The 27,856-nt window shown below is 38.7% G+C and overlaps 1 protein-coding gene across 6 annotated transcripts in view; it reads left to right on the forward strand.

The window, feature by feature from the left end:
* APP (amyloid beta precursor protein) overlaps positions 1-27,856 on the forward strand; it is a 228,924-nt gene that overhangs the window by 164,894 nt on the left and 36,174 nt on the right. For all 6 annotated transcript variants that reach the window (XM_054579515.1, XM_054579519.1, XM_054579524.1 and 3 more), the window contains 2 exons: positions 7,090-7,218; positions 8,071-8,170. In XM_054579515.1, the coding sequence (XP_054435490.1) occupies positions 7,090-7,218; positions 8,071-8,170 (229 nt within the window). The remainder of the gene's footprint in view (positions 1-7,089; positions 7,219-8,070; positions 8,171-27,856) is intronic.

The following is a 27,856-nucleotide window of genomic DNA, read 5'->3' on the forward strand; positions in this document are numbered from 1 at the left end:
GGATTTTTTCTTGCAATGGTAAGGAATTAAAAGCTATAAATCAGAGTTCCCAACCTCCTCCTTGGGTTTGGTAATTTACTAGAACAACTCACAGAACTCAGATAAATGCTTCCCGTAACCATTAGCGATTTATGATGAAGGATGGGACTCAGGAACAGCCAAACGGACGAGATGCATAGGCAAAGGGCATGGAGCTTGCATACCCTCTCTGGGCACCTCATCCACACCGCACCCCAACCTTTTCACCAACAGGTGCATGTTTTATAACAAAAGATGCTCCTGTCACTCAGGAAATGACAAGAGTTCTTGGAACCCTATGTCAGGAGCTAGGAGCAGAGACTAAATAAATATTTCCTATTATGGCACAGTAACCAAAATAAATTATTTCTGAGAACTAGCAAAATATTCTGGAAAAAAATTATGCTGCCTGTCAGCTTTGACAGGATGTCATTAATTGGTGAGTGACAAGATTAGAACCTTCTTTTCTACATTTTGTAGTAGACAAGAAACACCTGCCTTTAATTCCCAGGTTTGCCATCTGTATAACCTGTAACTTAGAACAAGTGACTTAATTAAAAGAATTCTCTCTTTGTCTGCAAATTGGAGTTAACTCCTTTTACAATTAACATTGTTCTAGCTTCTGTTAGACATAATTAGAAAAACAGAAGGATTCATTGAAGGTTGTGATGAAAATGTAAAGTAGACACTGTATCTTCCACCCTAGGAAGAGAAAGGGTAGAATATATTGTTAGACTATGTGGAGGCTTTGGTGCCATGTTCCTATTAGAAAGTCATCTGTCTGCTTCCACAAGGAGAGAGAAGGGATGGGAGACAACTTCCTGTTTGCCCAGGTGCTGCCGTGTTCTGTTACAGCACAAAGCCAGAGCCAGATAGTAATTTGGACATGCTAGGGAGGGGCGGGTTAATGCCCCATATTCTCCACCCTTGAGAAACACTGCTGGGGGCAAGGGGATGGGGAGCAAGAATGTACTGCCTTTTCATGAGTTGCTTTCTCAAGACTTCTGTATTCAACTTGGCATAGAATTGTCTTGCCTTCTTGTACTCATTTAAATAACTACAAAAATCATGTCAGTGCTCTTCTGAAGAAAGGAATGAAGGTGAATTTTGCAGTGGACTTTTAAAGTTTAACTCAACTCCTAGGGTTAAAGGTAAACACAGGTTCCCGGGCTGGTGTGGCTTGGTGGGCTGGACATTGTCACACAAACTGAAAAATCAACTGTTCGATTCCTGGTCAGAACACATGCTTGGGTTGGGAGCCAGGTCCCGAGCTGAGGGCGTGCAAGAGGCAACTGTTCCATGTTTCTCTCTCTCCCTTTCCATCTCTCTAAAAATAAATAAATAAAGTCTTTTTTTAAAAAACCTAAAAAGATTGACACAGGTGCGATGCCAAAGTTCCTGTGGAAGTGTCCCTGAATGCTTGGCTCTTGTTTTGTTTTGTTTTGTTGGGGGCGGGGGCGAGTTTTGAGTGTGAGGGGGCTGTTATTCCGCTTTGTTTTCAGAATCTTTTCTCAGAATAGTGAGGCTACACGTGAAATGCTGGAGGCCAGCACGGCAAATTAAGCTCAACGAAGAGCATCTCAAGCAGAAAGAGGCTTAACCTTCCTCGGTGTGTTTTTTCAGTCAACACATGGAGATTTTGTGCATTTTATTCATATGCTCAAGATTTCTTGAAATCTAAGGTGTAGAACTGTGAAAATAATGGCCCTGAACCTATTTTTGAAAACAGGAGAGAATTGCTTTTTCGTGGTAGGTGATTAACTTCCCCAGTCGCAGGGGTGGAAACCACTGGGGTGCAATTTAATGCTTCAGGAGAGGGCTTTCTGAATAACTCCCTCGTGACATGGGAAGGTTAGGGTGCTCCCCGTAAAGTGACTCATTTTCTTCCTCCTCCTCGGCCGGATTACACCCAGAGCTTTTAAAGGCACTTGACAGATCATTTCTTCCCATTAGGAAACAGTTTAAGGCACAAGTGTCTTCTGATAAGATGCCAAATTTCTAGATCAAGCATAAAACTACAGAGGGAGGACAGTTGAGCTGAACAGTCATGTTTTAATATATCTCCCACATGAACTATGGAATGAAAAGCTCCACATTCAGACGTGATTGGCATTGAGTCGGTCAAATGTGTGTGATTAATCCCAAATCCAGGAACAACAAATTTATGAAATTGCATTTAAAAATTAAGTGAAAAAGGCAATACATCTGAGGAGTGGAAAAATTAATTTTAAAAAAACTTTGTCATAGGGAAAAGCCATAAAACTTTATTTCAAATTGCATACATGAACCTTACATCAAAACCCAAGCCCCGGGAAGGCGAGCTGTGACATCTTCTGAAATTAATGAAATGAATCTTCCTGGTAACACCAGTGTGAATGTGCTATAGGGTCTGTTAAATATTTTCTGGGAAATACTGTGCCAGGAGCAGTGCCAAAAGCCAGGTTATGCTTTAATTCTAAAATAGGAACACGGTTCATGTTCCAAAATATAGATCTTCAGGTTAAGTCTTTTTGCAGGTTAATTCTAATCCATTTGACTATGCTTACTCTTAATTCTGTAAGGAACTTTTTTTTAAACTGAATTTTTCAAACGCAGTGAGACTGTGAATTTAGGGCAGTATCCCATCAGATGCAAATAGATATTTTGTGATTATGTATAAACACTCTTGCAGAAACACTGGTGACAATAAATAGGATGGGATCTAATTAGTCCCCAGGGCAGTTTCCTTTTTATCTGTTTTTTGGGGAGGAGTTTTGGTATAAGTTGTAATAATAAGACTAGCCATTCAATGCCAGTAAAACTAGATTTTAGTGTTAATGCATAGACTATTTAAGTTGTGCAATAAGGGAAATTTAGCAGAAAAAATGTTATTACTAGTCTTAGAAGATATCATGATTTGAGATGATTGAAATTTTACACATAGAGGTTAAAAACACATTTTTAAACTCAGTTACTAGCCATAGCTCTATAATGAGCTACTAAATTTGTAATGCTTGTTTTTCTAATATGAATAATCCTGTCTTAAATGTAAGTATTGTGAAAATAGTAATAGCTAAGTTACTTTAACAATATATTTCTATAGGGATACGAGGTATTTTTTTCCTGTGAGTGTTTCTGTGTATTTAAGTAAAAGTTTAAGATAAATTTCTTTGTCCTAGGTTAATAAATGAAATAAAATGCCCTAAACAAACAAGATTCTCTGCTATTCTTTGATATGTGATTCAGTTCCAGAGATCGCTAGGTTGAAGCCTTGGGAATCTGTATTCTGGCTAAAAGTTGTAAAGACAATTATTTCCTTTTTTTTAACAAAATGTGCAAGAATCAAATACCAAAAGTAGAGCTCTTTTTGTACTTTTTTAAATCTAGAGGAAATGAAAATTTAAAAAAGTATAGGGAAATGTTATCTGTTTTTCTTAACTAAAAATTGTTATTTTTTCTGAGATGTAGGCATAACCACCATTTTACTTGGTCTGATTTTTCTGCCTACTCCAACATAAGAGCTAATCTGATTTTCATATTTTTCATCTCTGAGCATAATTCTTAGAAATGTGTTTGCCTGATTAAATCAACCGAGCAGAGCCCTGTAATTCATTTACTGAGGGACATGGTGACGTCTTCCTGAATTATCTCGTGCCCCAAGGCACAGGCATTAGGAAGAAAAGGTTTGTGTTCATAGAGACGCACACACGCAGTGTGGATCTGAGCTCACATAAACAAGGATGAGGTCATTGCCTCCTCTTAGGGCTCATTGTTTTTTGCGGGAGCTTTGTTCCCTGGTGGGAGAGCACAAGCCATGCTGAGGCCTGGAAGTCAGGAGAGCCCAGTGTGCTAGTGCCCGTTGTCACGTGGGAAGGACTTCGAGGGGGGACGTTTGGAATACATTTCTGAAGCATGTAAGAACTGTCAGTATTAAACGAGATAAGCCATTTTAAACATGTGAACGTATTCACCATTTAATAGCCATCTGAATAAAAGATAAAGATGGATTTAGAACTGAAATCCGTGAATGTCACAAAAGCCTAACTTGGAACTAATACCTTTAATCATAATCCTAAACAGATCGACTGAAGACCTTCCTGTCTTGCTATTTCTCCTCCCTCCAATCTGACTTTAGCCAGAGCACAGTGGAGCGTCAGAAGCCAAGGGCAGCCATTCAGAGACTAAACAAGCTCAGTCTGGGTGGTTTTCTGCACAGTGGAGAGAGGAAGTATTAGCATGTCCCAGAATATATTATCTGAGCTTCTAAGAACTAGAAATCCAGGCAAGGACTCTTAACATACTCTGTTTTTTAACCATTCAGCTATGTATTTCTGTTTTCAATGCTATGAATTACTTCGTGGAACTGCCTTTAGTGTGGCCCGTTTGAGAGTTTCCGTGGAAGGCAGGACAACTTGCGATGAGAGAGCTGGGCTCTGGAGCCAGCAAGGCGGGCTCCCTGTTCTTGTTGCACCACTGGCCAGCTCTGTAACGAGTACGTAGCTAGCCACGTAGCTCCCGTGCCTTGTGTGCTTCCTCTCTGAAGCAGGGTGAGCCTCTAGACCTGTCCTAGGGCTCGGATGAAGATTTAATGAGTTACTATGCCTGAAGCACTCTGCTCTCATTCCTGTTAGCAGTCAATAAGTTTTGAACTGTTCCTGTTTAGCAGAAAGAAAAGGGAGGTGGGGGTGGAGGCAAATAGTAGAACAAGTAAGTGTGTGTTCAGTACCTGCTATGGACTAAGCATTATGCTTGATAACTAACACAGAACACTTTTAATACTCGCTATATGAAAGATACTGTTGTCTTCATGGCGCAGATGAGCAAATCGAGGCTGACAGAATTTTGAGACTCATTCATTTTAAAGCTGGTGTTTACGTTAATAATTAGCTTCTGGGCATGGGTGGTGTTTGTGGTGGTTGTTAGTTAAGAGAAATTGCCTCCCCAGTCTCTAGTTTGAGGTGGAGCTTAATGCAGTAATGCCTGGGCCAGATTAGAGCCATTATATCTGGGAGCAGACACTTGGTCCCGACAGTCCCTTCAGGGTAAAATGCTTTATTAAAAACCTTGATAGGTAACTATCTGCTCCTCATCGCCCCCCCCCGCCCCCCCAAAAAATAAAAGAAAGTTATGATGTAAAGTAATCCTTATGTTTAATTGCAGTATTTTTATATGAGCTCTTTTTTTTTAATTCTTCAAACAATAAAACCTTTTCAAAGAAAAAAATGAAGTAGAGCAGCAGCAGAGAGAGCGTTGAGGCAGTCAGCTGCGTAAATGAGGGGCAGCAACATCATGAATAAATACAATTAGTTACAACCCTTTCTGTCTCCAGCTTTGCAAGTATAATTGCAATAGTACTAGAGGGAGTTTTTAGGCCTTGGTTTCAAAAACAAGCAAGCATTGAGGATAAGTAATATCCTGATTGCACAATCCTGCAAATAAAATATCCCTCACATTCAACAATAGTCAGCCCTTAACTACTGACCTTTTAAAAATTACCTTTTTCTAATTAATGTATGCAAATTTATCATCTTTTAAGTACATATATATTATTGATGTAATTTGTCTGTTGTTCCTTCTTACTACCTGTCTTCTTTTTTTAAGATTGAAAAGACCATTCTCTGATTTTTTGGTAATTTCAACAGTGTATCACAGTGCAAATGATATGTGGCCAAAAGCTATGTTTCAAGCTGTGATGTCTGCCTTTTTTGAGATTGTGGGGAAGGATAAAAGAAATAAGTAAGGCAGATGAGCGCAGATTTATTTTCTTGTTATTGTATGTATTTATTTGTTTTCTTCAGTATAGGAATGCAGCCTGTGGAGGACACTAAGCCAGCACCTAGGTACAGAGAGAGCTCTGTCTCTGAGCCAGGCACCGTGTATGTCCGTGATTCCTGATAAAGAAAGACCAAATCTGGTCCTTGAAGCTCTCACAATTGAAGAGGGTAGCCAGAAACATAAATAATTTAATAGATTTTCTTAAGTGTAATAATGGGGATTTGCATGGCATTTCACGGGAGCGCACAGAAAGAACGCCACTTCCACCTGGGATGCCAGAGAGGCAGCCCCTCGTTAAACAAGCGAACAAGAGAAGGGGAGCCCCATCCCCTAAGCTCCTGCAACCTCCACCTCCCACCCCACCCCCATGCCTGGGAATAAATTCTGTACCTGCCAACAGATTTTCAAGATGCTCGTGACTCATGACTTAATAACAACTGAGTTTACCCAGCTGGCCGAAATTCTATCCCTGACATGAACTTCCATAGGTTACTTTTTTGTTTGTTTTAATGAAGAAGAAATGTGTATCTTTGGAAATCATTTTATAAAATCACATAGTGAATGGAATCGTTGGAGACAAAGGAGGTCTTGTCCTTTCTTTTATGAGAATGAATGTTTTCAAGTAAGAATGGAATAAAAATGAAACCAATTAGAAAAATACAGAAGCACTTAAGAAGAAATGTAATGGTTGCTGCAAGCATTAGAATCTGATAGCATAGGAAGAATTTAATTAAATTTCAAAATAAAATAACTACAGTTGCACATTGGAAAACTTAATGTCTCTTAGAGCTTATCAATTATTTCTTGGCCTACAAATTAGTAGCGGTTAAGCTGTCCATTATTTTCTTCATTTTGATTATTTTACTGTTACATGCTCTTTATGGTGGGATTATTTGTGCAACATGGCTACTGAGATAACCATTAAGACTGTGCATACAGAACTGGGGCCTCATAGGCCTCCGTATATTTGGGTGGGAAAGGGAAAAGACCTAAATTAAATCTATAACAGATCCCAAATCAACGGCCTTTCTGTAGCAGAATGCTGCTATTTAAGAAGAAAATGCTGCTTAAGGAGGACAGTTATCATATATGTCAAATATTAAATGACCTTTTAGAAATGAAAAGTGACCAATGGACTGAGTCATTACCCAGTAACAGAGGAATGGGACGGATGTTTAGAATAGAGAGTTGCAAAGAGAGGGCTTGCGATGCTTTCACCCCAGGGGATGGGTGAGTGGGACCTCGGAGCCACAGCCACTGGAGGAAGCAATTTTTGGCACAAAGTTGAGGGGGTTTTTTTTCATTCTTCCCCCACAGCCTCGTCATGTGTTCAACATGCTAAAGAAGTATGTCCGTGCTGAGCAGAAAGACAGGCAGCACACCTTAAAGCATTTTGAACACGTACGCATGGTGGATCCAAAGAAAGCTGCTCAGATCCGGTCCCAGGTAAGCACAAAGGGTGTGATCCTCTGCAGCTTTGACGAGCCAGTGTTCTTGGCCTCTGAGTCAGACCTTTCATTATTCCCAGAGTGCCTGTGGGCATTCAGCAGCTTCTCTTTAATACCTGGTAAATTCTAAAGGCTTGACTTAGAGCAACATGGGTTTGTCAATTTCTGAATTATTAATAAGGAATATAAAAAATCTTCAGTGTCTACTGCTACTGATTCTCAAAGGAACCATTTAACTCTCTGATGACTAAAAGGAAGAAAACAAAAGGGATATAAAGCAAAACCTCTAAAACTGGTTCAACTAAATCATGGTAGGCCATCAGAAACTCACAATGCTTGGGTGTCATGTGAGCTTGTCAGTCCTGTAATAAATATGGTTTATGCTTCTCTGTTCCTAAAGATTAGCAACTGGCATCTACCTCTGGAAATCGGAAACTGTACATTTCTTTCAATAGAAGAATTTAAAATGTATCTATATTTTGTTTCATGAAATACCCGGTCAAATTAAAATATATTCTCATCTATATACAAATTTGCAAAGAAATGCAATTAGGACATCAGAGGTTATTTAGGGACCTCAATCCTAGGAACCAGAGTTGGATGCAAGAATCTTTTTAATTGTCTCTGTGTCTTATGGTTGCGAACACACAATGTAATGGGAAGTTTAAAGCAGCTCTACAGTGAAAGAACAAAAAGTGAGAGAGGAAGGAAAATAAGGACACCCTTTCAGGTTAAAAGTTTCAGCAGTGTCTTGTCACTTTCATTTTGAAGTTTGTCTGTGATACTTGGTAAGGAAAAAAACTCCCGTACTCCAGAGATGGTTTACCTGGAGCCGTTCCCTTTGATGCAGGTTATGACCCACCTCCGCGTGATTTACGAGCGCATGAACCAGTCCCTCTCCCTGCTCTACAATGTCCCTGCAGTGGCCGAGGAGATTCAGGATGAAGTTGGTAAGTAAGCTGTTCTTCCCGTGCTTCCCGTGTTTTGCTCCAGTAGGAGACAATCGGAGAACGAGTTGTCTGCATCAGCAATCACCAGTGTCCTCGTACGTGGGAGGAGAAAGGGCAGAGTCCTTTGAAGTGAAACTCTGGGGAATGGAACTCTCACCTGAGCAGCCGCATCAGGCCTTAACTATTCACACTTAAAAAGTGGGACAAGATGACTTAGGGTATCTTTGTGCAAGGATGAGCCATTTATTGGCTTTTACTTGTCAACAGTTTTCTTCTGATTGGGTCACTTCTGTAAATATCACCTTAGGGTGCTTTGATACTTTATAGTTTAGTGAAGACAACCCTTCATCTTTCAATGCTTTATTGTCATAAGCTGTGAGTGGCATTATATCCCCATTTTATAGATAAAAGAGCTGAAACTTAAAATTTAAAAACCTTACTTGCCTATGTCACACACATCCTAAGTAGCACAGCAAAAGCACAAAACTGTGACTTCTGACTTTAAGGTTATTGTTATACTCAGTAACTCACACCTTTCTGGGAACCCCTTGCCCACAATAGCTATGACGATTGTCTGAAACACATTATTGTTTAAACTTAAACGCTGTGCCCACTGTTTTTATGAAACTTTTATTTTGAAGTAATCATGCACTCATAAGAAGTTTGAAACATAATACAAAGTCCATTGTACACATCACCCCCTTTCCTCAATAGTAACATCTTGCAAAGTATAACACATTTTCAAAACCAGGAAATTGACATGTGTGCTCACTATCTTTTATGTCCCTAGTTGTCCTAATGACATCTTTAATATTTCATATAAGTTCTCCCATCTCTGTTTTTCCTGGAGAAGGGAGTGAAGTATCACATAACAATTCTTCACAAAGCCCCCAAATGCCCATATTGGTTTAACTTTACCTCGCAAAAGTACATAGATGGCAATTATGCTAGTGAATCTTTCAATATAAAAGAAACATATGTAACCCTGGAGACTTGATGCATAAACTCTCAGCAAATAAGCAATATGTATGTGGTATGTCTCTCTCCGTAGATACAGCTTATCTGAAATCTGAACAGCCAGAGTGTTGTAAAAGGGTAGACTCATTATAAGAATTTCTCCTTTCAATTGCCCAAAACACTTCTTGGCTTGCTTTTTACATTTCGTGCCAAAGCTACTCTACTCTTTCTTTTCTAATTTAGTATTGCCTTGTAAATGGTGTTTGTACTATTATCACTCAAGTGTTTGACATGTATCAGATGATGATGGTCTGACTAGCACTGTGTATTAACAAATGTAATCAAGTATACATCAGGTTCCATGCATTGAAAAGGAACTCATCTAAACTTTTGCTCAAAAGGTGGAATCAGTGTTGAGCAAGCTCTTAGGATGATAGTCAGTAGAACTTTTAGTCTGCTGCATGGATTGAAGACAGGATTTCCAATTAATTGTTTACTTTATTAATAAAGTTTCTTTAAGAACTGAATATTCTTGCTAGATTTATTTGTAGGATAGAAATTTGTAAGGAATCTTTAAAATACTGTATATTCAATAAGTAAAAGAAAATCTTTCAAAAAGTTGTAGAAGGGACCCAAATCAAAGAAGTCATCACAGTCTTAATGAACAGAAACTCAGATCTTCCAAATGAATGTATCTTTGCCTTATAGAGCTCTTTACAAGCTTATTTTCATGTATATGTGACTTTAACTGAGGTGTTGCCAGTAATCCCAAACTGTAGAGTAATAAGCCTCTACAAAGGACAAGAAAGTTGATGACCAATAATAATTCACTCTCACCCCGTAATTATGGTCGACTTTTTCTAATTAAACTGCCAGGACTTTTTATTCAGCAGGAGAGTACTAAAACAGTGGCCACCAATGAGTCATACTTCCACAGAACAGATGGTGATGCAGATATCTGGAATGTTGCAAAATGCCCAAGAACAGGGCCACACAGTAAGCTTCAAATCTCAGCGACAGGGGAGGATCATTAGAATTATTGGAATCACCCAGATCGTTGGAATCATGGAATTTTTTTAAAAAAGAAATGCTCAACTATTACGTGGGATTAACAGCTTGTTATTTTTAGTATTTTTGTCATTGTCAATATACTGGACACCGAATCCTGAAAAATAATCTTTTAAAAAAATCTTTCTTGCCTCCATTTTTAAATGGCTGTTTCCAAAAGAAAGAGAAGCTTGCAATAATAAACTTCCATTAAATAGATGTGTGCACCATTTGGGCTTCTAACAAAGCTAAAGAAGAGGGAGCTCCCTGGGGAGAGTGGTTTTTATAGACTGTGCTTTTAGTTGCCTTCTGTAGTCATTCTTCATTTGAAGGGACATTTAAAAATAACTGGCTTTCAGAGTAGGAATATCCATGAAATAAGATTGGCATGGGTACTAATTGTTTAAGTTGAGTGGCATTTGGACGTTCTTTGAAGTATTTTTTTTACTTTTGTTTATGTTTGAAATTTTGTATGATAGGTGTTGTTTTTTAGCTTACTTTCTAAATGGGATCTTCACAGCAGATTTCTTCAAGTGTATATCTTGTGCACTGAATAGCTTCTGATTAAAGCTTTGTCGTTAGTCTGACCTGTGTTTATCTGCCTTTTTGTGTATAATTAAACTTTAGATTTGGAGTCAGTTCTGCACAAATAGGAAAGATGCTAAAATTCAGAGCCACTGGCAAAAGGACAAGATCTGAAAGTACCTATAAATGTGTGCCTTTTATGTAATAGTGTGTGCCTATAAATGTGGGCAATTAGAATGTGTTTAATGCAGTAAAATATCTGTAGAGAAATACAATAGTTTAATTAAGTAAGGGTAACAATTGCTCTTGAGATGAAGTGTTTCACCAGTCTGAGGAACTGCCAGTATCTTTCGTGATACAGGTATACCTGCTGCGGTTAATTTATGCTCCCACTGGGATAGAATTCTCTATTGTGGATGAATAAAGAAGCAGCTAGCCTCACTAGGAAGAAGGAAGAGAGAGAGTAGGAATTAGTGAGAACAGTATAGTGTAATTGACTAGGGCAAAAGATCCATCACAATTCTGTTAACACAGCTAGACCCAAATTCATAGGTCTAATAGCCTGTCTGCTGAGTCCCAATGACATATTCCAGTGTTTTTCACACATTCCTCAAACTAGTCAGTGTGTATAAAGAAATCATTTGTTTTTGAAATTTACTCATTCTATAATTTTAAGAATGAATTCTCCTACTTGTCCTATACTTATCCATGGTGCCTTCCTCTCCCTCTCCCATGGTTTCTTATAAATCTCAAGGCATCTGTATTGTGCCCCTTGTATTCATGTGGAACCCCTGCTCCGTACATCCTCTACCCTAGCTCAAACCCTTTTCCCTCCTACGTAAGTGTCACAAGGCTCCAGCTCTACACATCCTGCCTCTTGTTGCGCCATGGCCTGCTTCTACCCAAATTCTTCTTCTTCAAGGCTACCTGAGTTCCCAGCTTAAATGCAGGTAAAACCTGTACATGGTCCTTTCCTGCTTGAAAAGCATCCTTCAATACTCAACTGAGATGTCCACGCTCCTATAAACTTTTGACTAATTTACCTAGAGAACAAGAGAGAAGAGCTGGCATTTGAGTGATAGCGAAGTAGCAAAGCAATGCGTGTGTGTTACTGAGATGTTGACGGTCCAAGTTCTGTAAGAAAGCTCACCCTTAAGGCCCAGGGCCATAACATAGAGATGTGGCAGGTCTGGGAAAAAAACTGTGGACTGACATTCATTTCACAAGCCATTCATGGAACCGAGCCCTATAGCACTGGGCCATGTCCACGTGAAGGGGGCTTTCTTGTAATTCACACAAATGCACACACATGAGCTGATGACAACACTGGCGAATTCAGTGATAGCACCCCCTATCTACAGCTGAAGAAACTGGACCTTACAGGGAGGTCAGTAACCTGCCCTTAAGACATAAAGTGGTGAAAGTGGATTTGGAGCCAAGACTTGAACAAATCCAAAATTCATTCTCCTTATGCTCTCCATCCTCCTATGTCAGGTAGAGTTTTCTATTCCTTAACCTCAGTGTCAAAAGCACCACGTATCCACCTGTAATACAGTACTCTGCTTGGTGCTTAATTATTTGTTTGCATGTCCTCCAGCATCTGCATCCTTTGAGCTCTTCCAGGCCATGTCTTGGTCATCTTTGCATCCTCAGGGTCCGGCAGAGGACCTGGTGCTTTCTAGGTACTATAGTAATCTCAGACAAGGGTAAAGCAGCCTAAGAAACAACTACCCAGGCTGCAGGGTATACCCGACACTTAGGCTGATTGGGTGGACCCCTGTACAACCCTGGAAACTCACCCTGAGTTCCTTCCTTAGCACGAGCACAAAGTGGCACAAAACAAGTCTTTCCATGGCCACAGCATTCTCCGAAGCTGCATTTGATCAAGCCGACAAAATGGGTGCAGTTGGAAAAACCATCAAAATAAAAAATGAAGCCAAAGTTCTAAGGGCTGTAATTAATAACATTTTTTAATATCGTCATGTATCATATCCATGACTCTTGTTATTTGGTTATCTGCCCAAGTCACATACTTTGACACTTCATTTTTTAAGTATGTTTTCTGGTGTGACCGTCTTGACCACCAATGTGGCTCATTGTAGGCTCTTTGTTCCACATACTTAACTAATCTGTGCAATTATCAAAACTGCCTTATTAGTTGTTTTATAAAAACTCACCGTTAATAAATTTTCAGTTAAGTTTGAATTATTATGTTCAGGTCCCCAAGCACAGTCATTTATTAATGTTTTTCTTTTGTAAAAAACAAATGTTATTTGCATGCAAATTAATGAAGTTTTCTTACAAAGAAGGCTTAAGGCAATTGCCTGTAAAGGGAAAAAAATCCCATTATTCACTTAAAGTAGCTGGTTTTTATTCAGCAAATGGTAGAATCATTATTTTAAAGAAAATATACCTCCTCTTCGATGTCCATGTTCTTTTTAATCACCTTTGAACCCTTCAAAAAGGCAGAATCCCTTTGTTTCTACTCTTGTTTGGCCCAACCTTTGTTTGTCAAATTGCTGTTTCCAAATGATTGGACTTTTTTGCCCTTTGTAATCTTCCTTAAATATATGCTAAACAGGTTCTGTTTTCCTGTTTCTATCGGCACCAAGGTTATTTATCAAAGTGCTTCATTTTGCAGCTACCTCAAGGCTAAAAATGCTGTAGCTCTCAGTTCAGAGCAGGCTATTTCACAGAACGCTTTAAGGACCAATTTATGAGAAAAGGCAGGAGGAAGGGGAGGGGGCTGGAAGGCGTAATTGCTTCCTACCCTGTTTTTTTTTTTTCTTTTAGCATTCAAGATTAATAAGAACATGAATTATTATAAACCAGATGTTGGAAGGATCTCTGGCAGAACAAATCTATGGTGAATGGGGTTGGGTGAAATACATGGCAGGAGATCAAGGAACTTGTGCTAATGAACGAATGCTTAGAATTTCTTATTACAATTTGACTGTGGCCTCCTGATAAAATTTTCTGCTCTTTGGAGAAAACACAGCATGCCGATTTCAAGGATAGTGTCTCCATTCTCTGTTCCTAATAAGCCTATTGGTTTTGGGACTTAATGAATTCAAAATAGTCTATGTTTAAAATGGAATATTTACAGCACCAGCCATATCAACAAAATGGAACATTCATTACTATTGAGGATTTTGAGTATCCTTATGTTTAATTGTTAGTCAAGGAATGGTATCAACAAGAAAAGAAATTATAAAAGTAAAGAAAGAGTTGTTAACCTATTCTGCTTTTTTCTTTGTTTTCCATAAGAAATTTTTTTAAGCATACGTAGATTTTTATATTTTACAGCTAATTGAAGTATTTGGGAACAAAAACATATCATAAATTACCAAAGACGTGTCCTCTTTGGTTTTACAATAGTCTCAGTGCTCCTTTTCATTTTTTCCACAGTATTCTTGTGGTATGACCAAGGTTTGTTTGCCTACCTCTAAATGCATATTGACCCCTTATAGCAAGAGAGTTAACTCTTCCAAAATAGAACCACAAATTTTATTTTATTTATCTTTTTTAATTAAGGTATAGTTGACATATAACACTGTACTAGTTTCACTACAACAGGATGATTCAATATTTGTGTCCACTGTGAGAGTCACTACAGTGAGTCTAGTTAACATCCATCACTGTACATAGGTACAAATCTATTGGTTTTCTTGTTTGAGGACTTTGGACATCTACTCTCTCTGCAGCTTTCAAATATGTAATATAGCATTATTAGCTGTAGTCACCAAGCTATACATTACATATCCATGACTTCATTTATTTTAGATCTGGAAGTTCGTAATTTTGGCCCCTTTACCCTTTTCACCTACCCTCCCAATCTGACAACCACCAATCCATTCTCTGTTATGTGTGAGCCTGGGTTTTGTTTGCTGCTTTGTTTTGTTTTTTAGATTCTACATACGAGTAAGATCATATGGTAATCATCTTTCTATCTTAATTTCTTTTACTTAGCATAATGCCCTCAAGGTCTATCTGTTGTCACAGATGGCAAGACTATTGTTTTTATGGCTGAGTAGTGTTCGTGCGCGCGTGCGCGCGTGTGTGTGTGTGTCCACCCAAATTCACATTTCCCACCAACAGTGCACACGTGTTCCCTTGTCTCCACATTCATGCCAATACTTTCTTCTCATGGTTTTGATTTGTATTTTTCTGATGATCAGTGATGTTGAGCATCTTTTCATGTGCTTGTTGGCCATTATGTTTTCTTTGGAAGAATGTCTGTTAAGACCTTTGACCAGTTTTTAACCAAATTTTTTTGTTTTGCTATTGTGTTATATGTATTCATTCTCTATATATTTTGGATATTAAACCTCTTTCAGGTAAATGATTTGCAAATATTTTCTCCCATTCAGTACTATGCCTTTTCATTTTGTTGATTTCCTTTTCTGTGCAGAAGTTTTTTAGTTTGATGTAGTTTCACCTATTTATTTTTGCTTTGTTATTTTTGCTTTTGAAGTTATATCCAAAAATTCAATGCCAACATCAATGTCAAGGAGCTTAACCACCCATATTTTCTTCTGGGAGTTTTGTGTTAGGTCTTACTCAAGTCTTTAGTCCATTTTGAGTTAATTTTTGTGTACTATGTAAGATAGTGGTCCAGTTTCATTCTTTTGCATATAGCTGTTCAGTTTTTCCAACACTTCTGATTGAAGAAACTGTCCTTTTCTCATTACGTATTCTTAGCTCCTTTGTCATAAATTAATTGGCCAAATATGTGTGGGTTTATTTCTGGACTCTCTGTTTTGTTCCATTGATCCATGTGCCTGTTTTTATGCCAGTACCATACTGTTTTGATTACTATAGCTTTTTAGTATAGTTGGAAATTAGGGCACATGATGCCTCCAGCCTTGTTCTTCTTCCTCAAGTACTTTGACTGTTCAGGGTTTTTGTGGTACAAAAGAAACTCTCAATTATAAATGAGAAAATGAAAATACATTGTCAAGTGAACTTATATATAAGCATTTTAATCTTCACAATTGGAAAGTATATTATGACAATAACACCCAAGTTTTCTGATAGTTTCACTGCCATGTTCATATATCTCTAAACAGCAAGATACGGACCTGTCTACACCAGTGTGTTCATACTTCAGACCCAGCTGGTCTCTAAACAGTCTCAGGAGGTCACAGCCCAAGCATTTAACTCACCCCCACTGGCTGGTTTAGTGCTTTGTATACATTTGGTGCTCTCTATATATTTGTTATGATATTTAAGCCATCTTCTTTTTTCTTTAGGAGTTTTATTGAATCTATAAATATAGTGTATGTGTCATCCAGATAATCTATGGAAGTCATCAGTAAAGTCCTTTAAAAGTTCACATTTCACATGACATATGTTAATTATTGACATAAATTATCGTCAAAACTATATTAGTTTTTCTGAACAATGTCTGTAGTTTTCTCTTATGGCAAATAGATATTTTCTGAACATTTAATCCATAATTTTAAAGGAAGGTCAATCCTTTTACAATATTAAAAAGAATACACTTTCTAGGAAGAATGAAGATTAAAAGTTTCCTTTAACACAAATAGGCATAATCTGTTTCACGCTGGCAGACAAATTCTAGGCATTAATATATGTAAACACATGTGGTATATTGATCTTGTTTCTTGTGATCCAAATGGATACTCACAACCACTAGATGACTAAATATCAACCATATTGTTCACTTCATGCCATTCCAGTGGCTCAGTATGTATTATTTTTTCTATCTAAGTAAATAACTGGGATCTATTCAGATCTTTTGCCTACTTTTTAATTGGATTACTTACCTTTTTACTATTGAGTTTATAAGAGTTATTTATATATTCTATATACTAGACTCTTAACAAATATATGATTTGAAAACATTTTCTTCCTTTCTATAGGTTACCTTTTCACTTCCTTCATACCATTTGAACACACAGAATTTTAAAACTTTAATCAAGTTCATATCAACCGTTTGCTGTTGGTGTTTGTGCTTTAGTGTTATATTTAAGAACCATTGCCCAGTTCATGGTCAGAAAGATTTATACCTGTGTTTCTTTCTAAGACTTTTGTAGTTTAGCTCTGACAGACCTTTGGTTCACTTAGAGTTATTTTTTTATATATGGTGTGAAGTAATGGTCCAACATCATTCTTTTGCATTTGGATATCACATGTGCTTGCACCATTTATTGAAGAAAAGTGTTCTTTCTGCCTTGAACGGTCATGCCACCCTTTTTTAAAATTAATTGACCAGATAAATAGGGCTTTGTGTCTTGACTCTTTGAGTTTTATTATTTTATCTATATGTCAGTCTTTATTACAGTACCACACTGTTGTGATTACCATACCTTTTCAGAAAGTTTTGAAATCAGGAAAATCTTCTCCCTAGATTCTTTTTTCAAGATTTCGAGATTATTTTGACTATTTTGGGTCTCTTGCTTGTCCGTATGAAGTTTAAGGTCTTTTTCTTCCTTATATGCAAAAAAAAAGGGGGGGTGGAATTATAATGGGGGTGGCATTGGATCTGTAGATCAGTTTGGGGACTACTGCTATTGTAATTTTTAATGAAATTTTTATAACACTGTAACTATTTGAACAGATATCCACTATGAGATGATTCCACTTGATCGTATTTAGGAAGGCTAATATATAGAAGTGGCAGGAAAATTGATTTAGCATGCCGTCACTTATTAATCTAAATTTTGATGAGATTTGAGCAAACGCCTTTGTGAGCTTTTCCTTGAATCATGACTATGACAAATCAGTAGTTTTGTCTGTTTTCACGCCCTTCTCTTTATTTTTGTGTGTGTGTGGGCATTTCCACCCCATGGGCGAAACCTGAGGCAGTGCCTCCCACACCAGGCTCTGCTGATTTCTATGATGATTCAGTGCAGTTCTGGGTTGTTGTCTTTTTTCTTTTTTCTTTTTTTTTTTTTTAATTAACTTGCCAGCTTTTATGTCTGGCCCTGTAATTTGAATCAAAAGCCAAAAAGGAATCCTAACTAAAATGACTGGGGAGTGAAGTCAGACCACAGCCGTGGCTGCCTAGCTGTGTCCTGGCATGGAACCCGGCAGCAGATGCGTCCTGATTTTATATTTGTGGGGTCTTGAGAACAACCAATGATTTTAGACTGGGACAGGGCTGATTGCTTTTTTTTTTTTTCCCACAAGCAGCTGCCTTCAAGGTTCATATTTAAAAAGGAGAATAAAAATTATGGTGATATTTACCACCCTAAGTATGGAAATACATTGCAGTTGAGATTAATTTTGAAATACTTTTCCACAAAAACTAACTGGGGATGAAAGGGGTTTGTTTGTTCCCATGTGAGACAGTTTGGAAGGAAGGATAATTTGCATCTTGCCATTTAACTCAAATAAAGATTGCGATGTATTCGCCAAATAAACCCCATTACTCTCGGTTAACTGTTCTTCCATCCTGTGTACTGTGGGCTACTTTAGAAAATAAGTCATAGACAGTGGGGTATAATATCTTATCAAAAATAAGTGATCAGTCTATTAACTTGTTTCAAATTATGAGGCATGTGTCCAAGAGAATGTTTACTCCATATAAATCCAAACACTATTCAGGAAGAGTCTTCTGGACTTCGAGCAAGAAAGAGATGGTCAAAGGACCAAGACCAGGTTGTTACTTTATTTCAAATGCTGTTGACATATCCATTGACCTAAGACAGTGGATTTAAAATAAATTTTTAGGGTATTTGGTTTTTTTATAAATACTTACATGTGTCATGAAAGTATGAATTAAGTCCTATTTATTTCTTTGAAACAGCGAAAAATGACTACTTGTATCGCCTTGTGCCTTCCTCTGTATCTTTACTTTTGCTTTGCATAGCATTTCGATGAGTCTGCCCAGCCCGTGAGAGCAGAGAGAGGAACTATGTGTTCAGCTTCCTCTTGACCATTGAACTTGACAAAGCCGCTCCTAAGGCCAGTAGAGATCAGAGACATTATCCTCTTACAGAAGGAAGAGGGGGCAGCTGCAAGTTTCCTGCCTCTCACAGGCAGTTGCCTGAGCCAGCCTGGCCTTGGCAAACTGTTCATTCCTTCTCTTTCAGAGTCTGAACTAGTGAAGCAAAGCTCAAAGGCTACAGCTTCTGAAGCTTTGCCAAGTTATGAAGGAACTTCCTGGGGCATGAGCTGGGGGTGCAAAAGGGAACATGTCATATTAATAGGATCATATTTATTAGCATTTCCTACTGTTTCATGTAGGAAACCAGAAGCAAACCAAATTTCACATTCCAGGTTTTGGGCATGGGGTGTGGGAGGTCAAGAGAGAGATTGCTGTTTAAAATTCTAAAGTAGTTTTGTGGGTTTTTTTGTTTCTTTTTTTCCAAAAACTTGACTTTATTTTATTAATGGTTACTGAGCCTTGAAAGAATTAAAATGGATTTACTCTCCAATGAGAATCTATGTTTGATATAAAGGAAAGTTGCCAAGCATGCCCTTTTTGATGTGATGTACACAGTAAGAAAAGTATCGTATATGTAGCTGGACTTGAAAGTATTAATCATTCATAATGTGACCTTTCTTCTTTGCATTAAAACTTTTTTGTACCTAATCATAATGACAAAATAATATATGCTTCTTGCTGTTTCTAAGTTCCCAATAATACCAGTGTTGGAAACTTGGTTAATAGTTACAGTTAATAGCTATCATTCTTAAATTGGGACTGTTTCCTAATATCAAACAACTTTGGTTAAACAAAGGGAGAACCAACTTTGCCGCTCCCACTGTGCTATCACTAGGAAAGTGCTTTAGTTCTCAGTCACCACTCTGATAACTTGTAAGGGCATGTTGGAGGATTTCAGAAGGATCGATACGGTGCTCACTTCGGCAGCACACACACTAAAATGGGAATGATACAGGAAGGGTTAATATGGCTCCGTATAGGATGCAAATCCGTGAAGTGTCCCATATTTTTTATTTTAATGATATGAATGATCCAGAGTCATAATGTTTAGAAACTGAAAGCAAAATGGTGGTTGTCAGGGCCTGGGGGGACGGGGTGGGGGCGGTGCGGCAGATGGATGGGGAGGTGTGTTTAATGGGTACAGTTTCACTTTGGACACATAAAAAAAGTTCCAGAGCTTGATGGTGATGGTGGTAGCACAGCTCTGTAAATGTCCTTAATGCCACTGAACTGCACACTTGAAAATGATTAAAATATGAGGTTTATGTTATATATATATATGTACCACCATAAAAAAAAGTGTGTGTGTCTCTATATATACTCTATATATACTCCTATCATTTGCCACTGTGAATAGCAAGGGGATCCAAGAATTCATCAAGGATTTTGGACCTTCAGTAAGTATTTCTTAAATGCCTATCACATGTCAGATTCTGTGCTCGCCACTGGATATATTTCAGGTACAGGGCACAATCTTTCCTACTCAAATAACTTACAGCCTGCTTGGGGAGACTTAGGATAAATGCAGTTGAGAAAGAGCCTGCACTCCGTAAGCTGAGGGATGTTGATTGCCTTGTCTCTGAGCATGAGGTACTACCACCTGACAGCCATTCCTTACTGCCACCATCACTCGCTGAAGATTATTAGAGAAGGAGGGACCTTAGTTCCGAGTGGCTTAGCTACTTATTTCAGAGGCTCAGAGTGACTGTGATATGCCCAAGATCCCACATCTAGTTAAAGAGACTCAAGACCGAATCTATTCTGATGTCTCTGGTATTTGGTCTACCTCCTTGCTGACACCATGTTAAAACAAAGCTGGGTATTGGAAACTGTTTATTCAGTTCAGCAACTTTTCGTTGAAAATGTTATAGGTGCAAGAAATGTTCCTCTTTTAGCATTATTACTCAGCAATAAGAGGCTTCATTATTGCTCGGTAATGAGACATTTCCCAAGCTCAAAGACTCAACACCCTGGAATACTTAAGTCAGCATTAAGGCATTTGTGAAGGACATATCAGCTGCATTGTGCATTTTTCAGGATTTTTGCGTTACATTGGCATTCTGTGTTTTCTTAGAAACCAGAGGACAACAGCATGCCTTCTATCTGATCACTGCCATTAGATTTTTCTGTGCAGGAAAAGCAGAGATTTCTCTGCAAGCCTAAGGGGATGATCCACAGCCAGGTCCTAACCATGTGTGACTTGCAGTCCAGTTGTTGCCACTCAGATGTATTTAGAAAAAGGGATAAAAGAGAGAAGAAAAATAATTTAATGAACAGTTTTATGGATATTTTTTCTAAGCTTATATTATTATTTGGTTGTCTTCTTTTTTGATGACTGACTTAATTTCTTTTTTTTTCCTTAAGACTCACGTGATCCTCACAATAACCTGGACAGGCAAAGCAGATGGTTACTCCCTTTGTTATCCTTCACAAGCCTGACTTTCCAGGAAAGCTGGTATTATGTCTACAGCCCTGGATACTTTTATTTTTGCTGTTCCACCTGTTTGCAGTGCCCACGCCCAGTCCTGGCCTATTGAGATCCTATTCAGGTTTCAAGTCGTATGTCGCCCCTCCTTTTAAATGTTTGATTAACACAAAGCATCTGGCTTTTGATCATAAAACTTACGTACTGCATGTGTCTGCTATTGCTTTGTTGTATACATGTTAACTAATTGTGACATACTTAATTGTAAGCTCTTTGTGGGTATGAATCAAACCTCGTGTGCATTTGTGTCTCCAAAGCAATGATTGAATCTAAATGATTACAGAACGCTTGACCTCAGGGAATTCTTCAGTTAGAGCAGCAGTTCTCAAGGCGTGGACCTTGGACTGCAGTGTCAGCATCTCCCAAGAACTTGTTAGAGATGCACATTTTCTGGTCCCCCCCCTTGACTTTCAGAATCAGCAACTCTGGCTGGGGTATTAGTGTTCTCTCTCTTAACAAGCGGCCCAGGCGACTCTGATGCAGGTTAAACTTTGAGAATTACTGATCTAGAGTGTATTCAACTTATGAAAGGTTAATAAGCACCCCAAGAAGTCAGATTTACCTCTACAGTTATGTTCTAAATCCACGTGATAAAAACTATATGCCACACAAAAATCTTTCAGGTGAAAACCTAACTGAATTGTTGTATCAATATTTGATTATTAAATACAACGACCCTGGTTTGCTGGAAAAGATACATAATTTTCAAGTAGTTATAGATGAAAAGGTTAACAAGTTTTGTGATTAAAAGTACAAAACCTATTTTTTTTTAATTATCAAGTTGATGATTTTCAAAAACTTGTCATACCCTGTTATGACACGAGTTAAGTTACAAGGAGATTTCAAAAGCTACTGATCAGTGTTCGGGTATAACGTTTTCATGGGACTATTTGGTTCTACCTAATAAATCAAAATGCGAAGTCTTTTCTAATTTAGCAGCATATTCCTATGGATATACTAGAACACCTGTGGTAAGGGGCAGTTCTGCTTCTCCCTTGCTACCCCTCAGTATTAATATTTTTGGATAAGCATTACTACCTTTTAAATAACAAACTATAAAGAAAAACCAAATGAGGTACAACAGACTCAGTTTCCCTTTCTCAGCCTCCTGTGTAGTTTCTCTTTCTCTCAGTTTGGTGTTCAATGCCCCTAATATCATAGGGAAATTAAATGCAACATTTCAGGAAGCTTAGGTGGAACTGGTGTAAGCCACCAGTCTGAGTAGAGTCAGTGAAACTGTTAGATCGTCTGTTTTCTTCTTCCAAGAGTTTATATTCCACTGTAACCCTACAGCTCTCAATGTCTCTAGCATTCTGATAAAAAAGGAAGGACATATTTCCCAATACACTATTGCTGCCCTCCCCTCCTGTTTGTTAGAGCAGTTGATGTCGGTCAGAATGAGTCCTAGAAGTTCTTAGCAATTTTTTTGAATACCGAGAATGAACACTTGTAGCAAACCAACCAAATACAAGCGTTTCAAAGAGAGTAAGCTTGACATAAACAACCCCTCAAGTTTCTGCTAAGAATCAAACTTGACTGCTTTCCAAACTGCCATTGGTAGTGTCAGTTATTATGAGGAAAATGGGGAGGAAAGAAGCTGTTTCAAGAAAAGTGGGAATAGGACGTGGGCTCCAGGAAGTATCTTTTTAGATATCTAGGCCCTGCCAGAATGCATGTAGAGTTCATAGGCTAAGTCTACTTCATCTCCCTCACCTTCCTTTTGGCAGAAATCTGATTTCTCGACACTCTAGTGCCTTCTTTCCCTCTTAAGGGAGAAGCCTTCTTACACCTGAAGTACCTGCTTCTGGTATAAGAAGAGAAATGAAGGCGTAAATGTCTGTGGGTGTACTTTAATAAAGCACAGTTATTCTGCCCCCAAGTAGCATATCTATTGATTTACGTGGCATCTATACATAAGCCAAATATTATATGAAAATAAGAGATTTTGCTTCTTCCATCTCTTTGATGTGAAAAGAAGAGCTGGGTCCCTCTCCTCATTCAGTATGGCCCTGTATCTCCTCTGCTGCTTCCAGCACCTCCTTAGTGTGGCAGGAAGGCAGAATCAGACCTAAATTTTCAGATTAAGAATTCTGGGTGATTATGTGACTTGATCAAACTTAGAGGCTCTGAATGCACCATAAAAATGATCAAGGCCCAAGGTGTCTGACATGTCTTGCCCAGCCCCTTCAGAAATCAAAGCGGGTCTTAAAATGCTTGAGTGTGAAAAAATAGAATGCTTCTTCTTTAAAAAAGAAAATGTGTGTGTGTGTGTGTGTGTATAACAGCAGAATTTGGAGTCCTCTGTGGAGGCCCAAGTCTCCGTATTTTAGCTTTATAGAAGAAGGCCTTGTTAATCTCGGCTTTAAGTCCTTGGACCACTAATGGGGAATGCTAGTATGATGTGCTGACGAACCCCAATCATACTTGAGCCTTCTACGCTGCCCTACATGATTTCTGCACCTTTGTACCATCAGCCAATAGGCAGAGAAGACTTGTCTGGCACTTGCCTATGTCTTGGTTTGGTTACTATAAATCCTAGGATGTGAGAGGCAACTGAGAGCTCCTCTGCAATTCTCCTAGAAAAAAATGCACTCCCTCTGGAAATTGTCCTGGAAGCCATTTGTTGCTTCTGAGTGTGTTCTTGGGGCTGCATGACGCACAATAACGCGAACGGATTGTTGTTCAAAAATATAGAGTCCTGGGCCCCAGCTCAGACCTACAGAATTTTTCATTTTCCTTATCTCCCCGGGTGACTCTCCAAAAGTTTTAAAACTCATGATTATATGAAATACCAAAAATATAAGGAGGCTTAGAAATTCAGATTATTTTTATATTGGTCTTGAACAAAGAATGGCAATCGTCATTGAAAATTAATATATTCTGGTAAATTAGTCATGTGGATTTCTAGTGGTGCTTATTTCCAAAGTTGTGATTATATAAAATAGTTGTTTAGGTGTGACAGAATTGATGGCTATATTTTATTTATCCGAGTTAAGAAATAAACAGTACAAGCATAGGGCAGGCTTCAGTCAGAAAATGTCATACTTTAGAGCATTTCCTCTGCTGTTTTATTTACTTTTTCAGAAATTGCAGATCTCCTATTGTTTACCAAAATTCTTTCATCCCTCTTTAGATTCTTCACTTTGTATTACTTATACCGGAATTGTACTTAAATTATCCATTTAAGCTCTCTTCAATTTCAAAATGATACTATTTTAATAAGGGATGAAAGGAAAAATCAACAAAATATGCCTAGAGTTGTCAGCCTTCTGAATGACGAACAGTAAAAGCTTAATCTTGGAGAATTGTCACAGAGCCTAATGTTAACTCAGGAAGCATGTGTCTTAGAAAATTGACCAAAAAAAATTACCAAGGAAGAGCATGCTGAGTACCAACTTGCTCTGTTAAGCAATAGTATATATATTTTGCAGATTATGCAGGAAAGCAAATTAGATTCCTCTGCTTCTTAAAGTGTCTGACATGGTAACTTGGCACAGAAATCATATATAACCTCCTCTTGTCCCCAACTTCTGCAAAATGAACAGACCACATAACTGGAAATGTCCTGGACACATGGGGAAACTGTCATTTGGATTTTTTTCTCACAGTTCTGGCAGCGGGAGTCCAAGATCAGGGTCTTCGCAGTTTGGTTTCTCCTGAGGCCTCTCTCCCTGGCTTGCAGGTGGCCGCCTTGCTGTGTCCTCATGTGGCCTTTTCTCTGTGCACGACTGAGAGAGCTCTCTGTTGTGTCTTTGTTTTCCAGCCCTGTTTCCATCCTTATGACTTCACAGAACTTTAATTAGGTCTTTAAAGGTCCTGTCCAAGTACAGTCACATTGGCCTTAGGGCTTCAATGTATGAATTTTGGGGGAAGACAATTCAGTCCATAACAGTTGGCTACATCATGCTTTTGAATAGACCTGATGTAACCTCGCTTCAGTATTCATCTGCCATCACCTATTTAATGCATGTGGCTGGTTTCTTTATCTCTAGAAAGTCAGAGGAGGCCATGGAAGATACTTTTCCTGCTCCTGCGCCCTGTCACTGCAACCAGGTTTCACTTCAGCAGCCTTCTGCCTGTATGAACTTCAGACAGAAGACCTCTTTGGTGTATAAAGCATATGCTTGACCTGAAGAGATTTGATGGATTTTTAAAACTTACCTTTTTGCTAATTAACCTATACTCTTTTAGGTTCCTGGAGAATTTTTTCTGTTAAGACCAACATGTCAAATAATGAACCCTAAAGTGAAATTGATTGGCGAGCTTTATAGATGATTGCAGCTGTCCCCGCTTCCCTCAGTTGAGTTGCTGAGCATCGGGATGATGCCAATCTCAGCTCTGGCATCAGAGGTTGTGGTGTCATCACCCTGGAGTTTGTAAAGCCTTCCACCAGCCAGGGGTTGGTCATGCATTTTGCTGCCAGGGACAGCTCAGCTTCTGGCTTCTCAGAGAGGATATGACATAACCTCTGTGTTTCCAAAGTGTTGGAAACAGAGGCCCGTCCACTTCCTTGCTGAGCTTAAGAGTTGACAGCTGGTGTCCAAAATTGCCATGGTCTTAGCAGGAGAAGACATGCAGCCACGGGTGGTCAAGAAAGGCAGGCGGGTAGTGTTCCCTGTAGAAAGATATTGGAAAATAGGAGTTGAGAGCTGAAACAAAAGAGCATTTAGTCTCCACTGAAACTCTCTCTGGTGCTTGGAGGGTGAACACCTCTGTATTAATGGGGCTAAGTTAAACGCTGAGATTATAGAGTTCTTTTAGCCCCCTGCCCTGTCTGCCTGTCCCAGCCTTGAATGAAGAGGTCACTAAGAAGCCACACTCTACTCCAGCACAGTTATTTTAGCCAGAAGTGGTTGTCTTATCAGCAAATGGTTAATAATCACTTACGGACAGTGTATTAATGTCCTAGGGAGGCTGTAACAAGGTGCTACAAACTGGGCGGCTTCAAACAGCATTCTCTTCATCAATATCAATCTGGAGGCTAGAAATCCAGTATCAGGAGGCCCACGAGGCTACGATCCCTCTGAAGGCTCTGAAGGAGGATCTGTTCCATTCCTCTCGTGTTGCTGGTGCCGCCTACAATCCTTGGCATTCTTTTGGCTGATAGATAGGTCACTCGTATCTCTACCTCCATCCTCAGATAGTGTTCTCCCTTTGTCTCTGTGTGTCTTTTCCAGTGTGATCAGGAGCCCACCCTATTGCAGTAGGGTCCGCCTACCTCTATATTGGATTGAGGTCCTATCTTATTCCAGTGTGATCTCAATCTTTACCTGATTACATGAGCAAAGATCCTATTTCCAAATGAGGTCGCATTCACCGGCATTGGGGATTAGGACTTCAACATATCTTTTGGGGGAACACAATTCAATCCATAACAGGCAGTTTCTTTTTCGTCTCCTTGGCTTCTACAAATTCGAAATACTGTCCAGGTTTCTTTCTGAAACATCAAATTTAAGTCAAAGGACTATTTGTCTTGAATTGATGACCTCTTCATTTAAAACAAATAATTTCCATACTTAACTGGTACCAACTGTGAAAGGCTTTAAATGCTTTGCATTTGCTTGAGGCTGATTAATGAGTAAATTTGTAAACCGTGGGTGTTTTAATTAGCCAGGTTTAATTAATGTTTACTGCACTTGGAAGATGAAAAGACATGTATAAATGCACCGTAATGTGAATCATTTTTTAATTTGTTGTTGAAGCTTCAAGTATGTTCAAGTAAAGAACACTTATATCACTAGGAAAAAAAGCAGCTGTTGGAGCACTATGGTCATTAGTAGAGAGGGCTTTAAATTTTGAGGTGAATTAATTACATATCATTGAAGGTGACTGTGTTTCAATATTATATATTCAGAGAAAAGTAGTTATATTTTTATCTGATTATATAAAAAGTAAAGAGTAGAAATCTCAGAGGTCAAAATTGATAATTACATAGACTATCATAATTTTGGATGAAGTCTGGGTTTGTTTTTGCCTTTTTTTCCCCCTGAGTTGAGCCTTTTTTGGAGCAGGGTAGAGGTGAAAAAAGGGTAACTGTGCTGAGATGAAAATAACACTTTGAAGCAACAACTTTAAAGAAAGGAAACTACTAGAAATTCCTGTAAATTTTCAACTGGAAAAGCGTCAGGGGCTTGGATGAGGTCTGGTGCTGAGACGGCAAAGTGATGGGAAGCAAAGACAAGGGTAAGATCTCCCCTATGAAGCCAAAAGCTGAGCAGCATGGAAAATGGTGGAAGGGGTTGTCCTTTCTTGGTGACGAAGCGACCGACTGGGGTAACTTCCCAGCACGTTCAGTGGAATACACCTTCTGGCACCGGGATCCCTGGTTCACGAGGCAACTTAAAGGAGAGCTGGGTCTGCTTTATTTTTCATCTCCTACCCAATTTTCTCCTTTGTTCTTTGCAGAATAAAAATAAATAAGGTGGCTTTTTTTAATCACCCCATGGATTCTAGTATTAAAAGGATTTAAGGGAAAAAAAGACCCATAATTCTTCTTTTTATGGATTTAATCTTTATTGTATTTTTTCCATCACCATTTAGTCCTCTTTATACCCCCTCCCGCCAGCAAGCATCACCCTGTTGTCCACGCCCATGAGCCATTTTTCCTTTTTCTAAATCCCTCCGCCCCCTAACGACCCCCATGTGTCAACCTGCTCTCCATCTATGAGTCTGTCCCCATTGTCCTTGTTCAGTGTGTTCATTAGATTCCACATTTGAGTGAAATCATAAGGACCCATAACTCTTTATTTGGAGATGA

The sequence above is a fragment of the Pteronotus mesoamericanus genome, unplaced genomic scaffold, assembly GCF_021234165.1.
Source record: "Pteronotus mesoamericanus isolate MK-2021 breed Mesoamerican mustached bat unplaced genomic scaffold, CSHL_Meso_final contig_116, whole genome shotgun sequence".
Classification (NCBI taxonomy): domain Eukaryota; kingdom Metazoa; phylum Chordata; class Mammalia; order Chiroptera; family Mormoopidae; genus Pteronotus; species Pteronotus mesoamericanus.